Raw genomic sequence first — 17,414 nt, forward strand, 5'->3', positions numbered from 1 at the left:
TCTCTCTCTATCTCTCTCTCTTCCCTCCTCCCCACCCCCCCCCCCCCCCCAGCGCGCGCTCTCTCTCCCTTTCCCCTCCACCCCAAGCTTTCTTCCCCTCCCCCCCACCCCTAGCTCGCTCTCTCTTCCCCCATCCCCAGCCCAAGCTCTCGCTCTCACTCCCCCCCCCCCCCCACCCTCCCAAGCTCTCTCTTCCTCCTCTCCCCCCCCCCCTCTCTCTCTCTCTCTCTCTCTCTTTCTCTTCTCCCCCCCCCCCCCACCCCAAGCTCTCTCTCTCTCTTCTCCTCCCCCCCCCCCCCCCAACGGGCCAGTCCACTTTCCGCCCCAGGCTGCTCTCCCCGCCTCTTGCTCTCCGCAAACTGGTCCTGGCCGCCCGCTGCCTGAGCAGAGACTCGGGGCTGCTGGGGGAGGAAGCATGCGATTAGTGGGAATTGCGCTGGGTGTGGGGGGGGGTGATATTTGTCCTAACTCTCGCTTCTGCGCGTGCATCTGGAGTACAAATAGTTAACTGTGTTATTTTAAATCTATGACCTCTGGTTACCAACCCACTTGCCAGAAGAAATAGTTTCTCCCTTCCTGCTCAACAAAAACCCTCATCATTTTGAACACCTCCATTAGGTCCCCCTTAGTCTTCTCTGCTTTATGGAGAACAGAGACAGGAAGCAAAGGGTAATGGTTGATGGGTGTTTGTGTGACTGGAAGGCTGCAGGGTTCTGCAGGGCTCAGTACTGGGTCCCTTGCTTTTTGAGGTATACGTCAATGATCTAGACTTGAATATAGGGGTATGATTTAGAAGTTTGCAGATAGTTGTAATTTACCAAAATTCCTTGGATTCTGGGGAGGTCCCAGCAGATTGGAAAACTGTAAATGTAATGCCCCTATTTAAAAAAGGAGGCAGACAAAAAGCAGGAAACTATAGACCAGTTAGCCTAACATCTGTGGTTGGGAAAATGTTGGAGTCCATTATTAAAGAAGCAGTAACAGGACATTTGGAAAAGCAAAATTCGGTCAGGCAGAGTCAACATGGATTTATGAAGGGGAAGTCATGTTTGACAAATTTGCTGGAATTCTTTGAGGATGTAACAAACAGGTTGGATAAGGGGGAACCAGTGGATGTGGTGTATTTGGACTTCCAGAAGGCATTTGACAAGGTGCTACATAAAAGGTTACTGCACAAGATAAAAGATCACGGGGTTGGGGGTAATATATTAGCATGGATAGAGGATTGGCTAACTAACAGAAAACAGAGAGTAGGGATAAATGGTTCATTCTCGGGTTGGCCAGTGGGGGTGCCGCAGGGATCAGTGCTGGGACCCCAACTATTTACAATCTATATTAACAACTTGGAGGAAGGGACTGAGTGTAACGTAGCCAAGTTTGCCGACGATACAAAGATGGGAGGAAAAGCAATATGTGAAAAGGACACACAAAATCTGCAAAAGGACATAGACAGGCTAAGTGAGTGAGCAAAAATTTGGCAGATGGAGTATAATGTCAGAAAGTGTGAGGTCATGCACTTTGGCAGAAAAATCCAAGAGCAAGTTATTATTTAAATGGAGTAAGATTGCAAAGTGCTGCAGTACAGCGGGACCTGGGGGTACTTGTGCATGAAACACATAAGGTTAGTATGCAGTTTCTAGAATGTCTCCACATAACTGAAGTTACTCATCCCTGGTATCATCCTGGTAAACCTCCTCTGTAACCTCTCCCAAAGCCGGGACATCCTTCCTAAAGCATGATGTCCAGAATTCCGCACAAAAATTCCACCCGAGGCCTAACCAGAGATCTGTAAAGGTTTAGCATAACATTAAAAAAAATATTTGTTGCTGGGCTCTGGGCGTTGTATTTATTGCCCATCCCTAATTGCCCTCGAGGAGATGCTGGTGAGCCGCCTTCCTGAACCGCTGCAGTCCATGAGGTGAAGGTACTCCCACAGTGCTGTTAGGGACAGAGTTCCAAGATTTTGGCCCAGCGACAACGAAGGAACGGCCGATATATTTCCAAGTCAGGATGGCGTGTAACTTGAAGAGGAACATGGAGGTGATGGTGTTCTCATGCACCTGCTGCCCTTGTCTTTCTAGGTATTAGAGGTCACAGGTTTGGGAGGTGCTGTTGAAGAAACCTTGGCGAGTTATGGTAGTACATCTTGTAGATGGTACTATGCAAAGCCAAGTCAACCAACATGTCAAGGGAGCATTGAGGGCGATGTTGGTTGATCCGTTGCTCACTGTGTGTAAACAGTGTGCGGTAACAATAAACGAATAGGTTGCAAAAAGCGATTGAGTTCTAATTCCCAAAAGGACAGCGCTCTCGTCGGGCTGCAGATAGAGCACTGCCATTGTAAGAGGGCCATTCAGGCCCGAGCAGAGCTTTCGGGGAGAGCAGTGAGGCTGATTGATTGCTGCTGTCAGAGGGATGGGCTGCCAGGAAAGACTTGGGGAGCTTAGGATCCTTGAACTCGAATACGAGACATGGCAGATGGGTTCTTAACTTGTTATCGGGGCGGGATAAACTGGATGTTTCCCCGGGCTGGGAAGTCTAGAACAAGGGGTCACAGTCTCAGGATACGGGGTAGGAAATTTAGGACCGAGATGAGGAGAAATGTTTTCACTCAGAGGGTGGTGAACCTGTGGAATTCTCTACCACAGAAGGCTGTGGAGGCCAAGTCACTGAATATATTTAAGAAGGAGATAGATAGATTTCTAGACACAAAAGGCATCAAGAAGTATGGGGAAAAAGCAGGAATATGGTGTTGAGATAGAGGATCAGCCATGATCATATTGAATGGCGGTGCAGACTCGAAGGGCCGAATGGCCCACTACTGCTCCTATTTTCTATGTTTCTAAAGCGAGCCGGCAACGATTGGTTCAGATATGCTGAGTCAGCAGAACACTATGGTGCCGACTAAGGATTGGTTTAGGACAGACACCAGGAAGTGTTTTTTTTTTTCCAGGCAGTGGGTAATCAGCTGGACCAGGCTGCCAGGGATTGGTGGTTGAGGGCAGGCTACCAGTCTGATATAAACACGAGCCAGATGCTGTAACGTGGAGTAGGTCGGGGCCGGTATCCTGCAACGGCAAGATCAAAGCTGAAGGAGTTCCTTCATCTGCACTGATCCTGTTGTCTGGTGATGTGTTTCGTTAAAAATGCTCACGCTATTTAAAAAAAATAAATAAAACCTAGCCATATGCTACACACACAACAACTTGTATTCATACAGCGCCTTTAATGTAGCAAAACGTCCCAAGGTGCTTCACAACAGAATTTGACACCGAGTTACATGAGATATTAGCGCAGGTGACCAAAAACCTGGTCAAAGAAGTAGGTTTTAAGGAGCGTCTTGAAGGAGGAGAGAGAGGCGGAGAGGTTTAGGGAGGGAATTCCAGAGCTTGGAGCCTAGGCATCTGAAATTTCAGCAATCACCCAAAAATCTGATGGCAAGGAGACTGACGAGTGTTTGAAACTGAACTTCCAACTTGTCGCTGTTAATGTGATTGATTTAAGTACCGTTTCCTCCATCACCTGCACTGCAGCAAAACGTGCATCCTGCCACCTAATGGATTGCAGTTAGACTGCTGACGGGAGGGCTGCGTCCCATTCGCATCTAATTTCTTCAGTCACCGTTGGTTTGGTGCAAGAATTGGTTCAGAATGAAGGTGAAAAATTAGTAGAACAAATGTTGAGAAGTTACACCATAAAAAATTCCCAAACTAAGATGCTCCTGTGTTTAGAAAAGCTGTGCTGAGATATTTTATCGTAAATTCTTGTATTCAGACTTTTATTTCTTCTTGGAAGGCCTTCTGGAGACGGTGACCTCCGTCCTGCTCCATCCTAGTATGGCGGCCAGGCTGGGTGCAGCCTGGTGCCTGCGCTGTGTAGCGGTGGCGTTGCCGTACCAGCTGACTCCACTGTTGGACAGGTGTGCGGAGCGCATCAACAGTCTGAAGACGTCGCCAGAAGCCGTCACTGGATACAGCTTCGCAATGGCAGCGTTGCTGGGCAGCGTGCACCAGTGCCCCCTCGGAATTCCTCACACCAAAGGCAAGGTAAGCGAAGCATTTCTATAGCGCCTTTCATAGCCTCAGGGCATCCCAAAGCGCTTTACAGCCAATGAAGTACTTTTTGAAGTGTAGTCACCGTTGTAATGTCAGAAATGTGGCTGCCAATCTGCGCACAGTAAGATTCCATAATCAGCAATCTGATAATGACCAGATAATCTGTTTTCGTGATGTTGCTTGAGGGATAAATATTAACCAGGACACAGGGGAGAACTGCCCTGCTCTTCGTAATAGTGCCAGGGATCTTTTATGTCCACCTGAGAGGGCAGATGGGGCATCGGTTTAACGTCTCATCCGAAAGATGGCACCTCACAGTGCAGCACTCCCTCAGCACCGCACTGGGAATGTCAGCCTAGATTATGTGCTCAAGTCTCGGGAGTGGGACTCAAAATCTTCTGACTCAGAGGCGGATGTGCGACCACTGAGTCGAACTGCAAGTAAACTGGTGTGTCCAGGGAAAAGGGTGGTGAATTGGGTTCGAGGCTGGCTCTTCATCTCTCGGACCAGGGTTCAAATCCAGCCCAGACTGAGGAGAGGAAGCGCTCTTCTGACGGCTGGCTCTGAGGGTCCTAACTGAAATGAATCTTGGGCTGTCTCAATCCAGTTCCTTGAGGGTATGGGCTTTGCAGCACAGAATTGCACCAAATTCAGTGATGATTGACGCTCCCGCACAAACATAAGAACATAAGAAATAGGAGCAGGAGTAGGCCATACGGCCCCTCGAGCCTGCTCCACCATTCAATACGATCATGGCTGATCCGATCGTGGAAACAGCTCCACTTACCTGCCCGCTCCCCATAACCCCTTATTCCCTTATCATTTAAGAAACTGTCCATTTCTGTCTTAAATTTATTCAATGTCCCAGCTTCCACAGCTCTCTGAGGCAGCGAATTCCACAGATTTACAACCCTCTGAGAGGAGAAATTTTTTTCTCAGTTTTAAATGGGCGGCCCCTTATTCTAAGATCATACCCTCTAGTTCTAGTCTCCCCTGTCAGTGGAAACATCCTCTCTGCATCCACCTTGTCGAGCCTAAGGGGTGGCTGATGTATGAAATATCCCACTGGTGCAGCAGGCAATGAATTTTCGTTTGAGGTTGGGGCGGAGGAATATTGTTGGGACAGAGTGGAGTGAGCGTTACTCTGCATCTGGCTGTGCTGTACCTGACCTGGGAGTGCTTGTTGCCATCATTGGGTACTGGCACTAACATCCCTTGCCTTGAGCTAAATTTTCCCAATATTGTCGATCTGTAGCATGTTTAAACTGGCAGTTCTGGGGGGGCTAACACTCCAGTGCAGTACTGAGGGGGTTTGTCACTGTCAGAGGTGCCATCTTTCAGATGAGAAGTTAAATCGAGGTGTGTGTAAAAGATCCCCTGGCACTATTTCGAAGACGGGCAGGGGAGTTCTCCCTCGGTGTCCTGGACAATATGTTATCCCACAACCAATCTCGCTGGTGGTGTAGTGGCTGAACACTATCGGTATTGAGATGCTAGGATGATCCCAGATTTGATTCACATGCTACCCTGAGGTAGCTGATCTGAGACAGGGCACTGGGGTAGGGGGACACTGCAGTGTGCTTCGGTGTCTCCTGCCCAAAGAGGAGGGAGATCAGTCAGGGTTCCTGCACTGTCAGAGATGTCCTATCTGTGGTGGGCTCCCACTGCATGGTGGCAGGGGAGGGAGAATCAGCCAGGGTTCCTGCACTGTCAGAGATGGCCTATCTGTGGTGGGCTCCCACTGCATGGTGCCAGGGGAGGGAGAATCAGTCAGGGTTCCTGCACTGTCAGATTTGTCCTCTTTGTGGTGGGCTCCCACTGCATGGTGGAACCAGGGGAGGGAGAATCAGCCAGGGTTCCTGCACTATCAGAGATGTCCTATCTGTGGTGGGCTCCCACTGCATGGTGCCAGGGGAGGGAGAATCAGCCAGGGTTCCTGCACTGTCAGAGATGGCCTATCTGTGATGGGCTCCCACTGCATGGTGCCAGGGGAAGGAGAATCAGCCAGGGTTCCTGCACTATCAGAGATGGCCTATCTGTGGTGGGCTCCCACTGCATGGTGGAACCAGGGGAGGGAGAATCAATCAGGGTTCCTGCACTGTCTGATTTGTCCTCTTTGTGGTGGGCTCCCACTGCATGGTGCCAGGGGAAGGAGAATCAGCCAGGGTTCCTGCACTGTCAGAGATGTCCTATCTGTGATGGGCTCCCACTGCATGGTGGAACCAGGGGAGGGAGAATCAGCCAGGGTTCCTGCACTATCAGAGATGTCCTATCTGTGATGGGCTCCCACTGCATGGTGGAACCAGGGGAGGGAGAATCAGCCAGGTTCCTGCACTGTCAGAGATGGCCTATCTGTGATGGGCTCCCACTGCATGGTGGAACCAGGGGAGGGAGAATCAGCCAGGGTTCCTGCACTATCAGAGATGTCCTATCTGTGATGGGCTCCCACTGCATGGTGGAACCAGGGGAGGGAGAATCAGCCAGGGTTCCTGCACTATCAGAGATGTCCTATCTGTGATGGGCTCCCACTGCATGGTGGAACCAGGGGAGGGAGAATCAGCCAGGGTTCCTGCACTGTCAGATTTGTCCTCTTTGTGGTGGGCTCCCACTACATGGTGGAACCAGGGGAGGGAGAATCAGCCAGGGTTCCTGCACTGTCAGAGATGTCCTATCTGTGATGGGCTCCCACCGCATGGTGGAACCAGGGGAGGGAGAATCAGCCAGGGTTCCTGCACTATCAGAGATGTCCTATCTGTGATGGGCTCCCACCGCATGGTGGAACCAGGGGAGGGAGAATCAGCCAGGGTTCCTGCACTGTCAGATTTGACCTATCTGTGGTGGGCTCCCACCGCATGGTGGAACCAGGGGAGGGAGAATCAGTCAGGGTTCCTGCACTATCAGAGATGTCCTATCTGTGGTGGGCTCCCACCGCATGGTGGAACCAGGGGAGGGAGAATCAGTCAGGGTTCCTGCACTATCAGAGATGTCCTATCTGTGGTGGGCTCCCACCGCATGGTGGAACCAGGGGAGGGAGAATCAGTCAGGGTTCCTGCACTGTCAGAGATGTCCTATCTGTGGTGGGCTCCCACTGCATGGTGCCAGGGGAGGGAGAATCAGTCAGGGTTCCTGCACTGTCAGAGATGTCCTATCTGTGGTGGGCTCCCACTGCATGGTGCCAGAGGAGGGAGAATCAGTCAGGGTTCCTGCACTGTCAGATATGTCCTATCTGTGATGGGCTCCCACTGCATGGTGCCAGGGGAAGGAGAATCAGTCAGGGTTCCTGCACTGTCAGATATGTCCTATCTGTGATGGGCTCCCACTGCATGGTGGAACCAGGGGAAGGAGAATCAGCCAGGGTTCCTGCACTATCAGAGATGTCCTATCTGTGGTGGGCTCCCACCGCATGGTGGAACCAGGGGAGGGAGAATCAGCCAGGGTTCCTGCACTATCAGAGATGTCCTATCTGTGATGGGCTCCCACCGCATGGTGGAACCAGGGGAGGGAGAATCAGCCAGGTTCCTGCACTGTCAGAGATGGCCTATCTGTGATGGGCTCCCACTGCATGGTGGAACCAGGGGAGGGAGAATCAGCCAGGGTTCCTGCACTATCAGAGATGTCCTATCTGTGATGGGCTCCCACTGCATGGTGGAACCAGGGGAGGGAGAATCAGCCAGGGTTCCTGCACTATCAGAGATGTCCTATCTGTGATGGGCTCCCACTGCATGGTGGAACCAGGGGAGGGAGAATCAGCCAGGGTTCCTGCACTGTCAGATTTGTCCTCTTTGTGGTGGGCTCCCACTACATGGTGGAACCAGGGGAGGGAGAATCAGCCAGGGTTCCTGCACTGTCAGAGATGTCCTATCTGTGATGGGCTCCCACCGCATGGTGGAACCAGGGGAGGGAGAATCAGCCAGGGTTCCTGCACTATCAGAGATGTCCTATCTGTGATGGGCTCCCACCGCATGGTGGAACCAGGGGAGGGAGAATCAGCCAGGGTTCCTGCACTGTCAGAGATGGCCTATCTGTGATGGGCTCCCACCGCATGGTGGAACCAGGGGAGGGAGAATCAGCCAGGGTTCCTGCACTATCAGAAATGTCCTATCTGTGATGGGCTCCCAGTACATGGTGGAACTGCCTGTCAGAGGTTCCTGACTAGGTGAAGTCTGGTTGTATGGAGGGCTGCAATTGAGGTGGCACGGAACCCCTAAATAAATCTCAACCTGCAAGACAATCCCCTTCTTCCCCTCAATTTAAAAAAAAAGAATTGCCATTCAGTAAGACTCCAAATTAATGTTTAGCATTGCACATACATTTATATTAAACAGAATGAGATGTTGTAAAGTCCTGCCCATTTTGAACACTTGATCGCAGTAGTGTAAGCTACAGCCCGAGAATCCTCTAGTCCAGGCTACTCTGTCCTGATTACATCGCATTGATTTTCCGATCCATCCTGTTTGCATTTTGTGGGCCAGGCGATTCGGAAAGGGCTGCGTTCAGTGTTGTTGGCTGATTTCTGGGTCAATCCTACATCAGAATGCCAAGGACTACAGCTCGCTGTCAATTCATTAAAGGGAGGGAACATTGATTTAAACATTGTCTGTGGTTTCAGGGCATCATGTGTGACCAGCAAAGGCCTGGACACTCCTGCTTTGTGGTGCAGTTATCAGTCGATAGAGAATTAAACCTGGCTCCATTAAAGACTCTGCTAGTCTTATTCAAACCCGAACAACTTGTTTCAGAAAAATCTGAAGGCTCATCTCCATTCTACTTGGTAAACGTGTGCACGCGCATAAATCCTTTAAGTCAAATTTATCCCTATTTGTTTGCTGACTGTCTGGATTTCACAATCATCGAATTGTGACAGTGCAGGATCCCTGGCTGATCCCCCTTCCCTGGTTCCACCGTGCAGCGGGAGCCCACCATAGATCATCAACATAGGCAGTCCCTCGGACTTGCTTCCACTCTAAAAATGAGTCCTTCGGTGGCCGAACAGTCCAATACGAGAACCACAGTCCCTGTCACAGGTGGGACAGACAGTTGTTGAGGGAAAGGTTGGGTGGGACTGGTTGGCTACTTGCGCTTGGTTTCTGCATGCTATGCTCTCGGCGATGAGACTTGAGGTGCTCAGCGCCCTCCCAGATGCACTTCCTCCACTTAAGGCGGCCTTTGGTCAGGGACTTCCAGGTGTCGGTGGGAATGTTGCATTTTATCAAGGAAGTTTTGAGGGTGTCCTTGAAATGTTTCCTCTGCCCACCTGGGGCTCGCTTGTCGTGAAGGAGTTCGGAGTAGAGCACTTGCTTTAGGAGTCTCGTGTCTGGCATGCGAACAATGTGGCCTGCCCAGCGGAGCTGATCGAGTGTGGTCAGTGCTTCAATGCTGGGGATGTTGGCCTGGTCGAGGACGCTAACGTTGGTGCGTCTGTCCTCCCAGGGGATTTGCAGGATCTTGCGGAGACATCGTTGGTGGTATTTCTCCAGCGACTTGAGGTGTCTACTGTACGTGGTCCATGTCTCTGAGCCATACAGGAGGGCGGGTATTACTACAGCCCTGTAGACCACGAGCTTTGTGGTAGATTTGAGGGCCGGATCTTCGAGCACTCTTTTCCTCAGGCAGCCGAAGGCTGCAGTGGCGCATTGGAGGCGATGTTGAATCTCGTTGTCACTGTCTGTCCTTGTTGATAAGAGGCTCCCGAGTAAGAACCACCACAGATAGGAAGGACATCTCTGACAGTGCAGGAACTCTGGCTGATCTCCCTCTCCTGGTTCCACCATGCAGTGGCAACACAGGAGGAGGCCATTTGGCCCATCATGCCCGTGCTGGATCTTTAAAAGAGCTACCCAGTTAGTCCCACTCCCCCTGCCCTTTTCCCAAAGCCCTCACATTTTTCCCCTTCAAGTATTTATTCAATTACCTTTTGAAAGTTATTATTAAATCCGACGCCCTTTCAGACAATGCATTCCAGATCCTAACAACTCATTGCGTAAAAAAAATTATCTTCTCCCCTGGCTTTTTTACCGCTTAACTTAAATCTGTGTCCTCTGGTTATCGGCCTTCCTGTCAGTGGAAACCGTTTCTCCCCATCCACTCGACAAAAACGCTTCATGATTTTGAACACCTCTATTAAATCTTCCCTTAAGATTCTCTGCTCCAAGGAGAACAATCCCAGTTTTCCATCTCTCCACATAGCTGAAGTCCCTCATCCCTGGTACCATTGTGGTTAAATCTCCTCCGATGTAGGCTCGGTTTAGTTTTCGGTACTGTGGTTCTGTTGGTGTGAGTTGATTTTCTCCATTCTCTTTCTCTGTAGATGGTGGTGAGTATTGCGGAGGACCTGTTGCGCACGGCTTCTCAGAACAGCCGCCTGTCACTGCAGCGCACGCAGGCCGGGTGGCTTCTCCTGGGAGCCCTGATGAGCTTAGGTTTGTATACGGAGGATGCTGACTGACCCGAAGAGCTGGAGCAGCACTTAGTACTCTTACCAATTCTCGTTTAATGACCTTTCATCTGCTTAGTGCTCTGAAGAATTGGATCTTTTTTCTTTTGTGAGAGATGTTCGTGTCGGCGGTGAGCAGAGCACAGCCAGATGACGAGTCAAGCTCCCTCAACTCTGCCCTGGCAGCGCGACCTGGTGCCCCCGGCGTGGCGTCGGGCCCCTGTGCTCCCGGCCTGGCGCCGGGCCCCTGTGCTCCCGGCGTGGCGTCGAGCCCCTGTGCTCCCGGCGTGGCGTCGGGCCCCTGTGCTCCCGGCCTGGCGCCGGGCCCCTGTGCTCCCGGCCTGGCGCCGGGCCCCTGTGCCCCCGGCTTGGCGTCGGGCCCCTGTGCCCCCGGCCTGGCGTCGGGCCCCTGTGCTCCCGGCCTGGCGTCGGGCCCCTGTGCTCCCGGCGTGGCGTCGGGCCCCTGTGCTCCCGGCGTGGCGTCGGGCCCCTGTGCTCCCGGCCTGGCGTCGGGCCCCTGTGCTCCCGGCGTGGCGTCGGGCCCCTGTGCCCCCTGTGCCCCCGGCGTGGCGTCGGGCCCCTGTGCCCCCGGCGTGGCGTCGGGCCCCTGTGCTCCCGGCGTGGCGTCGGGCCCCTGTGCTCCCGGCCTGGCGTCGGGCCCCTGTGCTCCCGGCGTGGCGTCGGGCCCCTGTGCTCCCGGCGTGGCGTCGGGCCCCTGTGCCCCCTCTGCTCCCGGCGTGGCGTCGGGCCCCTGTGCCCCTGGCGTGGCGTCGGGCCCCTGTGCCCCCGGCGTGGCGTCGGGCCCCTGTGCCCCAGGCCTGGCGTCGGGCCCCTGTGCTCCCGGCGTGGCGTCGGGCCCCTGTGCTCCCGGCCTGGCGTCGGGCCCCTGTGCTCCCGGCGTGGCGTCGGGCCCCTGTGCTCCCGGCGTGGCGTCGGGCCCCTGTGCTCCCGGCCTGGCGTCGGGCCCCTGTGCTCCCGGCCTGGCGTCGGGCCCCCGTGTCCCCTGTGCTCCCGGCGTGGCGTAGGGCCCCTGTGCTCCCGGCGTGGCGTCGGGCCCCTGTGCTCCCGGCGTGGTGTAGGGCCCCTGTGCTCCCGGCCTGGCGTCGGGCCCCTGTGTCCCCTGCGCTCCCGGCATGGCATCGGGCCCCTGTGCTCCCGGCGTGGCGTCGGGCCCCTGTGCTCCCAGCCTGGCGTCGGGCCCCTGTGTCCCCTGTGCTCCCGGCGTGGCGTAGGGCCCCTGTGCTCCCGGCGTGGCGTCGGGCCCCTGTACTCCCGGCGTGGCTTCGGGCCCCTGTGCTCCCGGCCTGGCGTCGGGCCCCTGTGCTCCCGGTGTGGATTCGGGCCCCTGTGCCCCCGGCGGGCTGGGCGCCCCATCTGCCCCAACCTCAAGAGCACCCATCGACTATGGCATCTTTTCCATTTCTCACAAAAACCATCCCAGGAGAGGTCTTGAGTGGCACTGGCATCTATGGCAGAATTACGGGGCCAATAGGAAGTGGAATGAGGCTGGCCAAACTCATTTCACCAAGGACCCTTGTATTCAGCAGACTGGTCCCAGAGTTAAATAGCCACGGTCTAAGCCACAGCTCCACTCATGTCACTCCCCCCCCCCCCCCCCCAAGAGTGATGAGGCAGTTTGAATGCCCACCAGCAATTGCTGGGGTTTGATTCTTCGGAAAAGATAACTTATCCCAAGTGCAGCTGCATCCAGAACATTGGTTTTGGAGCATAAGCACCTTGTCAGCTGAGCTTAAGACTGACTAGGTACTTGGCAATTTCAACATTTCCCCCTTTGTCCATCAGCAGCCAGGCCAACCTCCCCCTCACCTCACTGAGTCAGGTTGGAGTCAGAGCCTCTGAACTCAACTCGCAGGTGTAGCAATTGCATTCGTGACGGAGACTCACTTAGACCCCAGCTGCTATTTCACAGCCAATGCTATGTGTCCCCGGAGAGTATTTGAGGCTCTGAGTGAGTCGATGTCACTGTTTCAAGGTGCAGCTCTTCGGCTGTTCCTGCTACAGATTGGATTAATACCCAGGAGTTTTGCTTCAATGTCTTTGGTAATCGGGCGGGGATGGGGTGGGGGTGGGGAGAGGGGTGTGATTTGACTCCGCTGTTTATTTTTGTGGGGGGGTGTGCGCAGGGCTTGTTGGTCACCTCTAGGGGTTTGAATGGCTTAAAGTTCATGATCGGACTGGTTGAAAGCTTCAGTGGGTGGTGTGCTGAAGTGAAAATGTTAACCTTCTCCCCCAGGTCCTTCGGTAGTTCGCTATCATCTCCCCAAGATGCTGCTGCTGTGGCGCAATGTATTTCCGCGTTCCCTAAAAGAGCTGGAGGCAGAGAAGGCGCGAGGGGACTCCTTCACGTGGCAAGTGACCCTGGAGGGCCGAGCTGGTGCATTGTGCGGTAAGGGCCAACTTCACACGGGATGGTTATCTACAAATGTGTAATGCAGAAAAGGATCATTCAATGAAAAACCTTACATAATTTCCCAGAAAATGTACAGTTAAGAAAACCAACAATCGACCTGTTGCTCTTTCCCTGCAGCGATGAGGAGTTTTGTTGCTCACTGTCCTGAGCTTCTCACCGAAGATGTGATTCGCAGACTAATGACCCCCATTGAATGTGCCATGCTGATGCTGTCTCAGTGAGTATCTCACAGCACATCTCGCCACAGATGGAGCAAATCCTAGTGCTGAGACTAAACTACAACTTACACTTGCAGTGTCCTTGATGTAGAAAAACTGCTGAAGGTGCTTCAAACATGCATAATGAAATCAATGAGATTTCACTTCTTGTATGTCTGCCTCTCCCTTTCTCTCTCTCTCTCTCTGTCTCTCACTCTCACTCTCTCTCTCTCTCTCTGTCCGTCCGTGTACCTCTCTCTCTCTCTGTCTGTCTTGCCTCTCTGTCTCTGCATCTCACTCTGTTATTCTCTCTTCCTCTGGCTCTCTTTCCCACACACTCTCTCCATCTTTTTCACATTCTGTTTGTCTCTCTTTCTCACTGTATCTGTAACCCTCTCGCTGTCTCTCCAATCAAGAAGCACAGATTAGGAGGGATGAGTAAAGACTTGGCCAAAGGAGACAGGTTTTAAGGAGGGTCATGGAGGGATTTAGGGAGGGATTTCCATAACACGAGGCAGGCCATACAAGATTTAGTAATGAGTAGCAAGCCAGACTTGGTTAATAATCTAACAGTAAGGGAAAATTTATTTCACACTGATCATATGATTAACTTCAATGTTAGAAACATAAAAAATAGGTGCAGGAGTAGGCCATTCGGCCCTTCTAGCCTGCACAGCCATTCAATGAGTTCATGGTTTTAAAAAGGAGAAATTTAACACCATTACTAAGATTCTAGATTTTGGTACGGCTAACTTTAACGGGATGAGACAGATTAAAGACAGCAAACTGGTCAAAACTGTTTTGGGTATAACTACAGATGAACATTGGGAGGTGTTCAAAAAAGAATGTAGCTCAACACAGGACCAGTATATATCCAACTTACGAAAAAAAACAGCCATAGTCGACAACAAAGGTGAGATAACAAAATGAAAGGAAATCGCATACAAAAGTGCAATGGGTAATGTAGATCGAGGGACTGGGATATATATAAAGGGCAATGGGTAATGTAGATCCAGGGACTGAGATATATATAAAGTGCAATGGGTAATGTAGGTCCAGGGACTGGGATATATATAAAGTGCAATGGGTAATGTAGATCCAGGGACTGGGATATATATAAAGTGCAATGGGTAATGTAGATCCAGGGACTGGGGTATATATAACGTGCAATGGGTAATGTAGATCCAGGGACTGGGGTATATATAAAGTGCAATGGGTAGTGTAGATCGAGGGACTGGGGTATATATAAAGTGCAATGGGTAGTGTAGATCCAGGGACTGGGGTAGATATAAAGTGCAATGGGTAATGTAGATCCAGAGACTGGGGTATATATAAAGTGCAATGGGTAATGTAGATCCAGGGACTGGGGTATATATAAAGTGCAATGGGTAGTGTAGATCCAGGGACTGGGGTATATATAAAGTGCAATGGGTAATGTAGATCCAGGGACTGGGGTATATATAAAGTGCAATGGGTAATGTAGATCCAGGGACTGGGATATATATAAAGGGCAATGGGTAATGTAGATCGAGGGACTGGGGTATATATAAAGTGCAATGGGTAGTGTAGATCCAGGGACTGGGGTATATATAAAGGGCAATGGGTAATGTAGGTCCAGGGACTGGGATATATATAAAGTGCAATGGGTAGTGTAGATCGAGGGACTGGGGTATATATAAAGTGCAATGGGTAATGTAGATCCAGGGACTGGGGTATATATAAAGTGCAATGGGTAATGTAGATCCAGGGACTGGGGTATATATAAAGTGCAATGGGTAATGTAGATCCAGGGACTGGGGTATATATAAAGTGCAATGGGTAATGTAGATCCAGGGACTGGGGTATATATAAAGTGCAATGGGTAATGTAGATCCAGGGACTGGGGTATATATAAAGTGCAATGGGTAATGTAGATCCAGGGACTGGGGTATATATAAAGTGCAATGGGTAATGTAGATCCAGGGACTGGGATATATATAAAGTGCAATGGGTAATGTAGATCCAGGGACTGGGGTATATATAAAGTGCAATGGGTAATGTAGATCCAGGGACTGGGATATATATAAAGTGCAATGGGTAATGTAGATCCAGGGACTGGGGTATATATAAAGTGCAATGGGTAATGTAGATCCAGGGACTGGGGTATATATAAAGTGCAATGGGTAATGTAGATCCAGGGACTGGGATATATATAAAGTGCAATGGGTAATGTAGATCCAGGGACTGGGGTATATATAAAGTGCAATGGGTAATGTAGATCCAGGGACTGGGGTATATATAAAGTGCAATGGGTAGTGTAGATCCAGGGACTGGGGTATATATAAAGTGCAATGGGTAATGTAGATCCAGGGACTGGGGTATATATAAAGGGCAATGGGTAATGTAGATCCAGGGACTGGGGTATATATAAAGTGCAATGGGTAATGTAGATCGAGGGACTGGGGTATATATAAAGTGCAATGGGTAATGTAGATCCAGGGACTGGGGTATATATAAAGTGCAATGGGTAATGTAGATCCAGGGACTGGGGTATATATAAAGTGCAATGGGTAATGTAGATCCAGGGACTGGGGTATATATAAAGTGCAATGGGTAATGTAGATCCAGGGACTGGGGTATATATAAAGTGCAATGGGTAATGTAGATCCAGGGACTGGGATATATATAAAGAGCAATGGGTAATGTAGATCCAGGGACTGGGGTATATATAAAGTGAAATGGGTAATGTAGATCCAGGGACTGGGATATATATAAAGTGCAATGGGTAATGTAGATCCAGGGACTGGGGTATATATAAAGTGCAATGGGTAATGTAGATCCAGGGACTGGGATATATATAAAGGGCAATGGGTAATGTAGATCCAGGGACTGGGGTATATATAAAGTGCAATGGGTAATGTAGATCCAGGGACTGGGGTATATATAAAGGGCAATGGGTAACGTAGATCCAGGGACTGGGGTATATATAAAGTGCAATGGGTAATGTAGATCGAGGGACTGGGATATATATAAAGTGCAATGGGTAATGTAGATCCAGGGACTGGGGTATATATAAAGTGCAATGGGTAGTGTAGATCCAGGGACTGGGATATATATAAAGTGCAATGGGTAATGTAGATCCAGGGACTGGGGTATATATAAAGGGCAATGGGTAATGTAGATCGAGGGACTGGGGTATATATAAAGTGCAATGGGTAGTGTAGATCCAGGGACTGGGGTATATATAAAGTGCAATGGGTAATGTAGATCCAGGGACTGGGGTATATATAAAGTGCAATGGGTAGTGTAGATCCAGGGACTGGGGTATATATAAAGGGCAATGGGTAATGTAGATCCAGGGACTGGGTTATATATAAAGTACAATGGGTAATGTAGATCCAGGGACTGGGGTATATATAAAGTGCAATGGGTAATGTAGATCCAGGGACTGGGGTATATATAAAGTGCAATGGGTAATGTAGATCGAGGGACTGGGGTATATATAAAGGGCAATGGGTAATGTAGATCCAGGGACTGGGATATATATAAAGTGCAATGGGTAATGTAGATCCAGGGACTGGGATATATATAAAGGGCAATGGGTAATGTAGATCCAGGGACTGGGATATATATAAAGTGCAATGGGTAATGTAGATCCAGGGACTGGGATATATATAAAGTGCAATGGGTAATGTAGATCGAGGGACTGAGATATATATAAAGTGCAATGGGTAATGTAGATCGAGGGACTGGGGTATATATAAAGTGCAATGGGTAATGTAGATCCAGGGACTGGGGTATATATAAAGTGCAATGGGTAGTGTAGATCCAGGGACTGGGGTATATATAAAGTGCAATGGGTAATGTAGATCCAGGGACTGGGATATATATAAAGTGCAATGGGTAATGTAGATCCAGGGACTGGGATATATATAAAGTGCAATGGGTAATGTAGATCGAGGGACTGAGATATATATAAAGTGCAATGGGTAATGTAGATCGAGGGACTGAGATATATATAAAGTGCAATGGGTAATGTAGATCCAGGGACTGGGGTATATATAAAGTGCAATGGGTAATGTAGATCCAGGGACTGGGATATATATAAAGTGCAATGGGTAGTGTAGATCCAGGGACTGGGATATATATAAAGTGCAATGGGTAATGTAGATCGAGGGACTGAGATATATATAAAGTGCAATGGGTAATGTAGATCGAGGGACTGGGGTATATATAAAGGGCAATGGGTAATGTAGATCCAGGGACTGGGATATATATAAAGTGCAATGGGTAATGTAGATCCAGGGACTGGGGTATAT

General features: G+C 50.6%; 1 protein-coding gene across 2 annotated transcripts in view; it reads left to right on the plus strand.

Annotated features, from left to right (window-relative positions):
* Positions 1–17,414, plus strand: part of heatr5b (HEAT repeat containing 5B) — a 162,877-nt gene that overhangs the window by 30,501 nt on the left and 114,962 nt on the right. For both annotated transcript variants that reach the window (XM_070874109.1, XM_070874110.1), the window contains exons 9-12: positions 3,796–4,046; positions 10,363–10,474; positions 12,743–12,895; positions 13,037–13,136. In XM_070874109.1, the coding sequence (XP_070730210.1) occupies positions 3,796–4,046; positions 10,363–10,474; positions 12,743–12,895; positions 13,037–13,136 (616 nt within the window). The remainder of the gene's footprint in view (positions 1–3,795; positions 4,047–10,362; positions 10,475–12,742; positions 12,896–13,036; positions 13,137–17,414) is intronic.

The sequence above is a fragment of the Pristiophorus japonicus genome, unplaced genomic scaffold, assembly GCF_044704955.1.
Source record: "Pristiophorus japonicus isolate sPriJap1 unplaced genomic scaffold, sPriJap1.hap1 HAP1_SCAFFOLD_679, whole genome shotgun sequence".
NCBI lineage: Eukaryota > Metazoa > Chordata > Chondrichthyes > Pristiophoridae > Pristiophorus > Pristiophorus japonicus.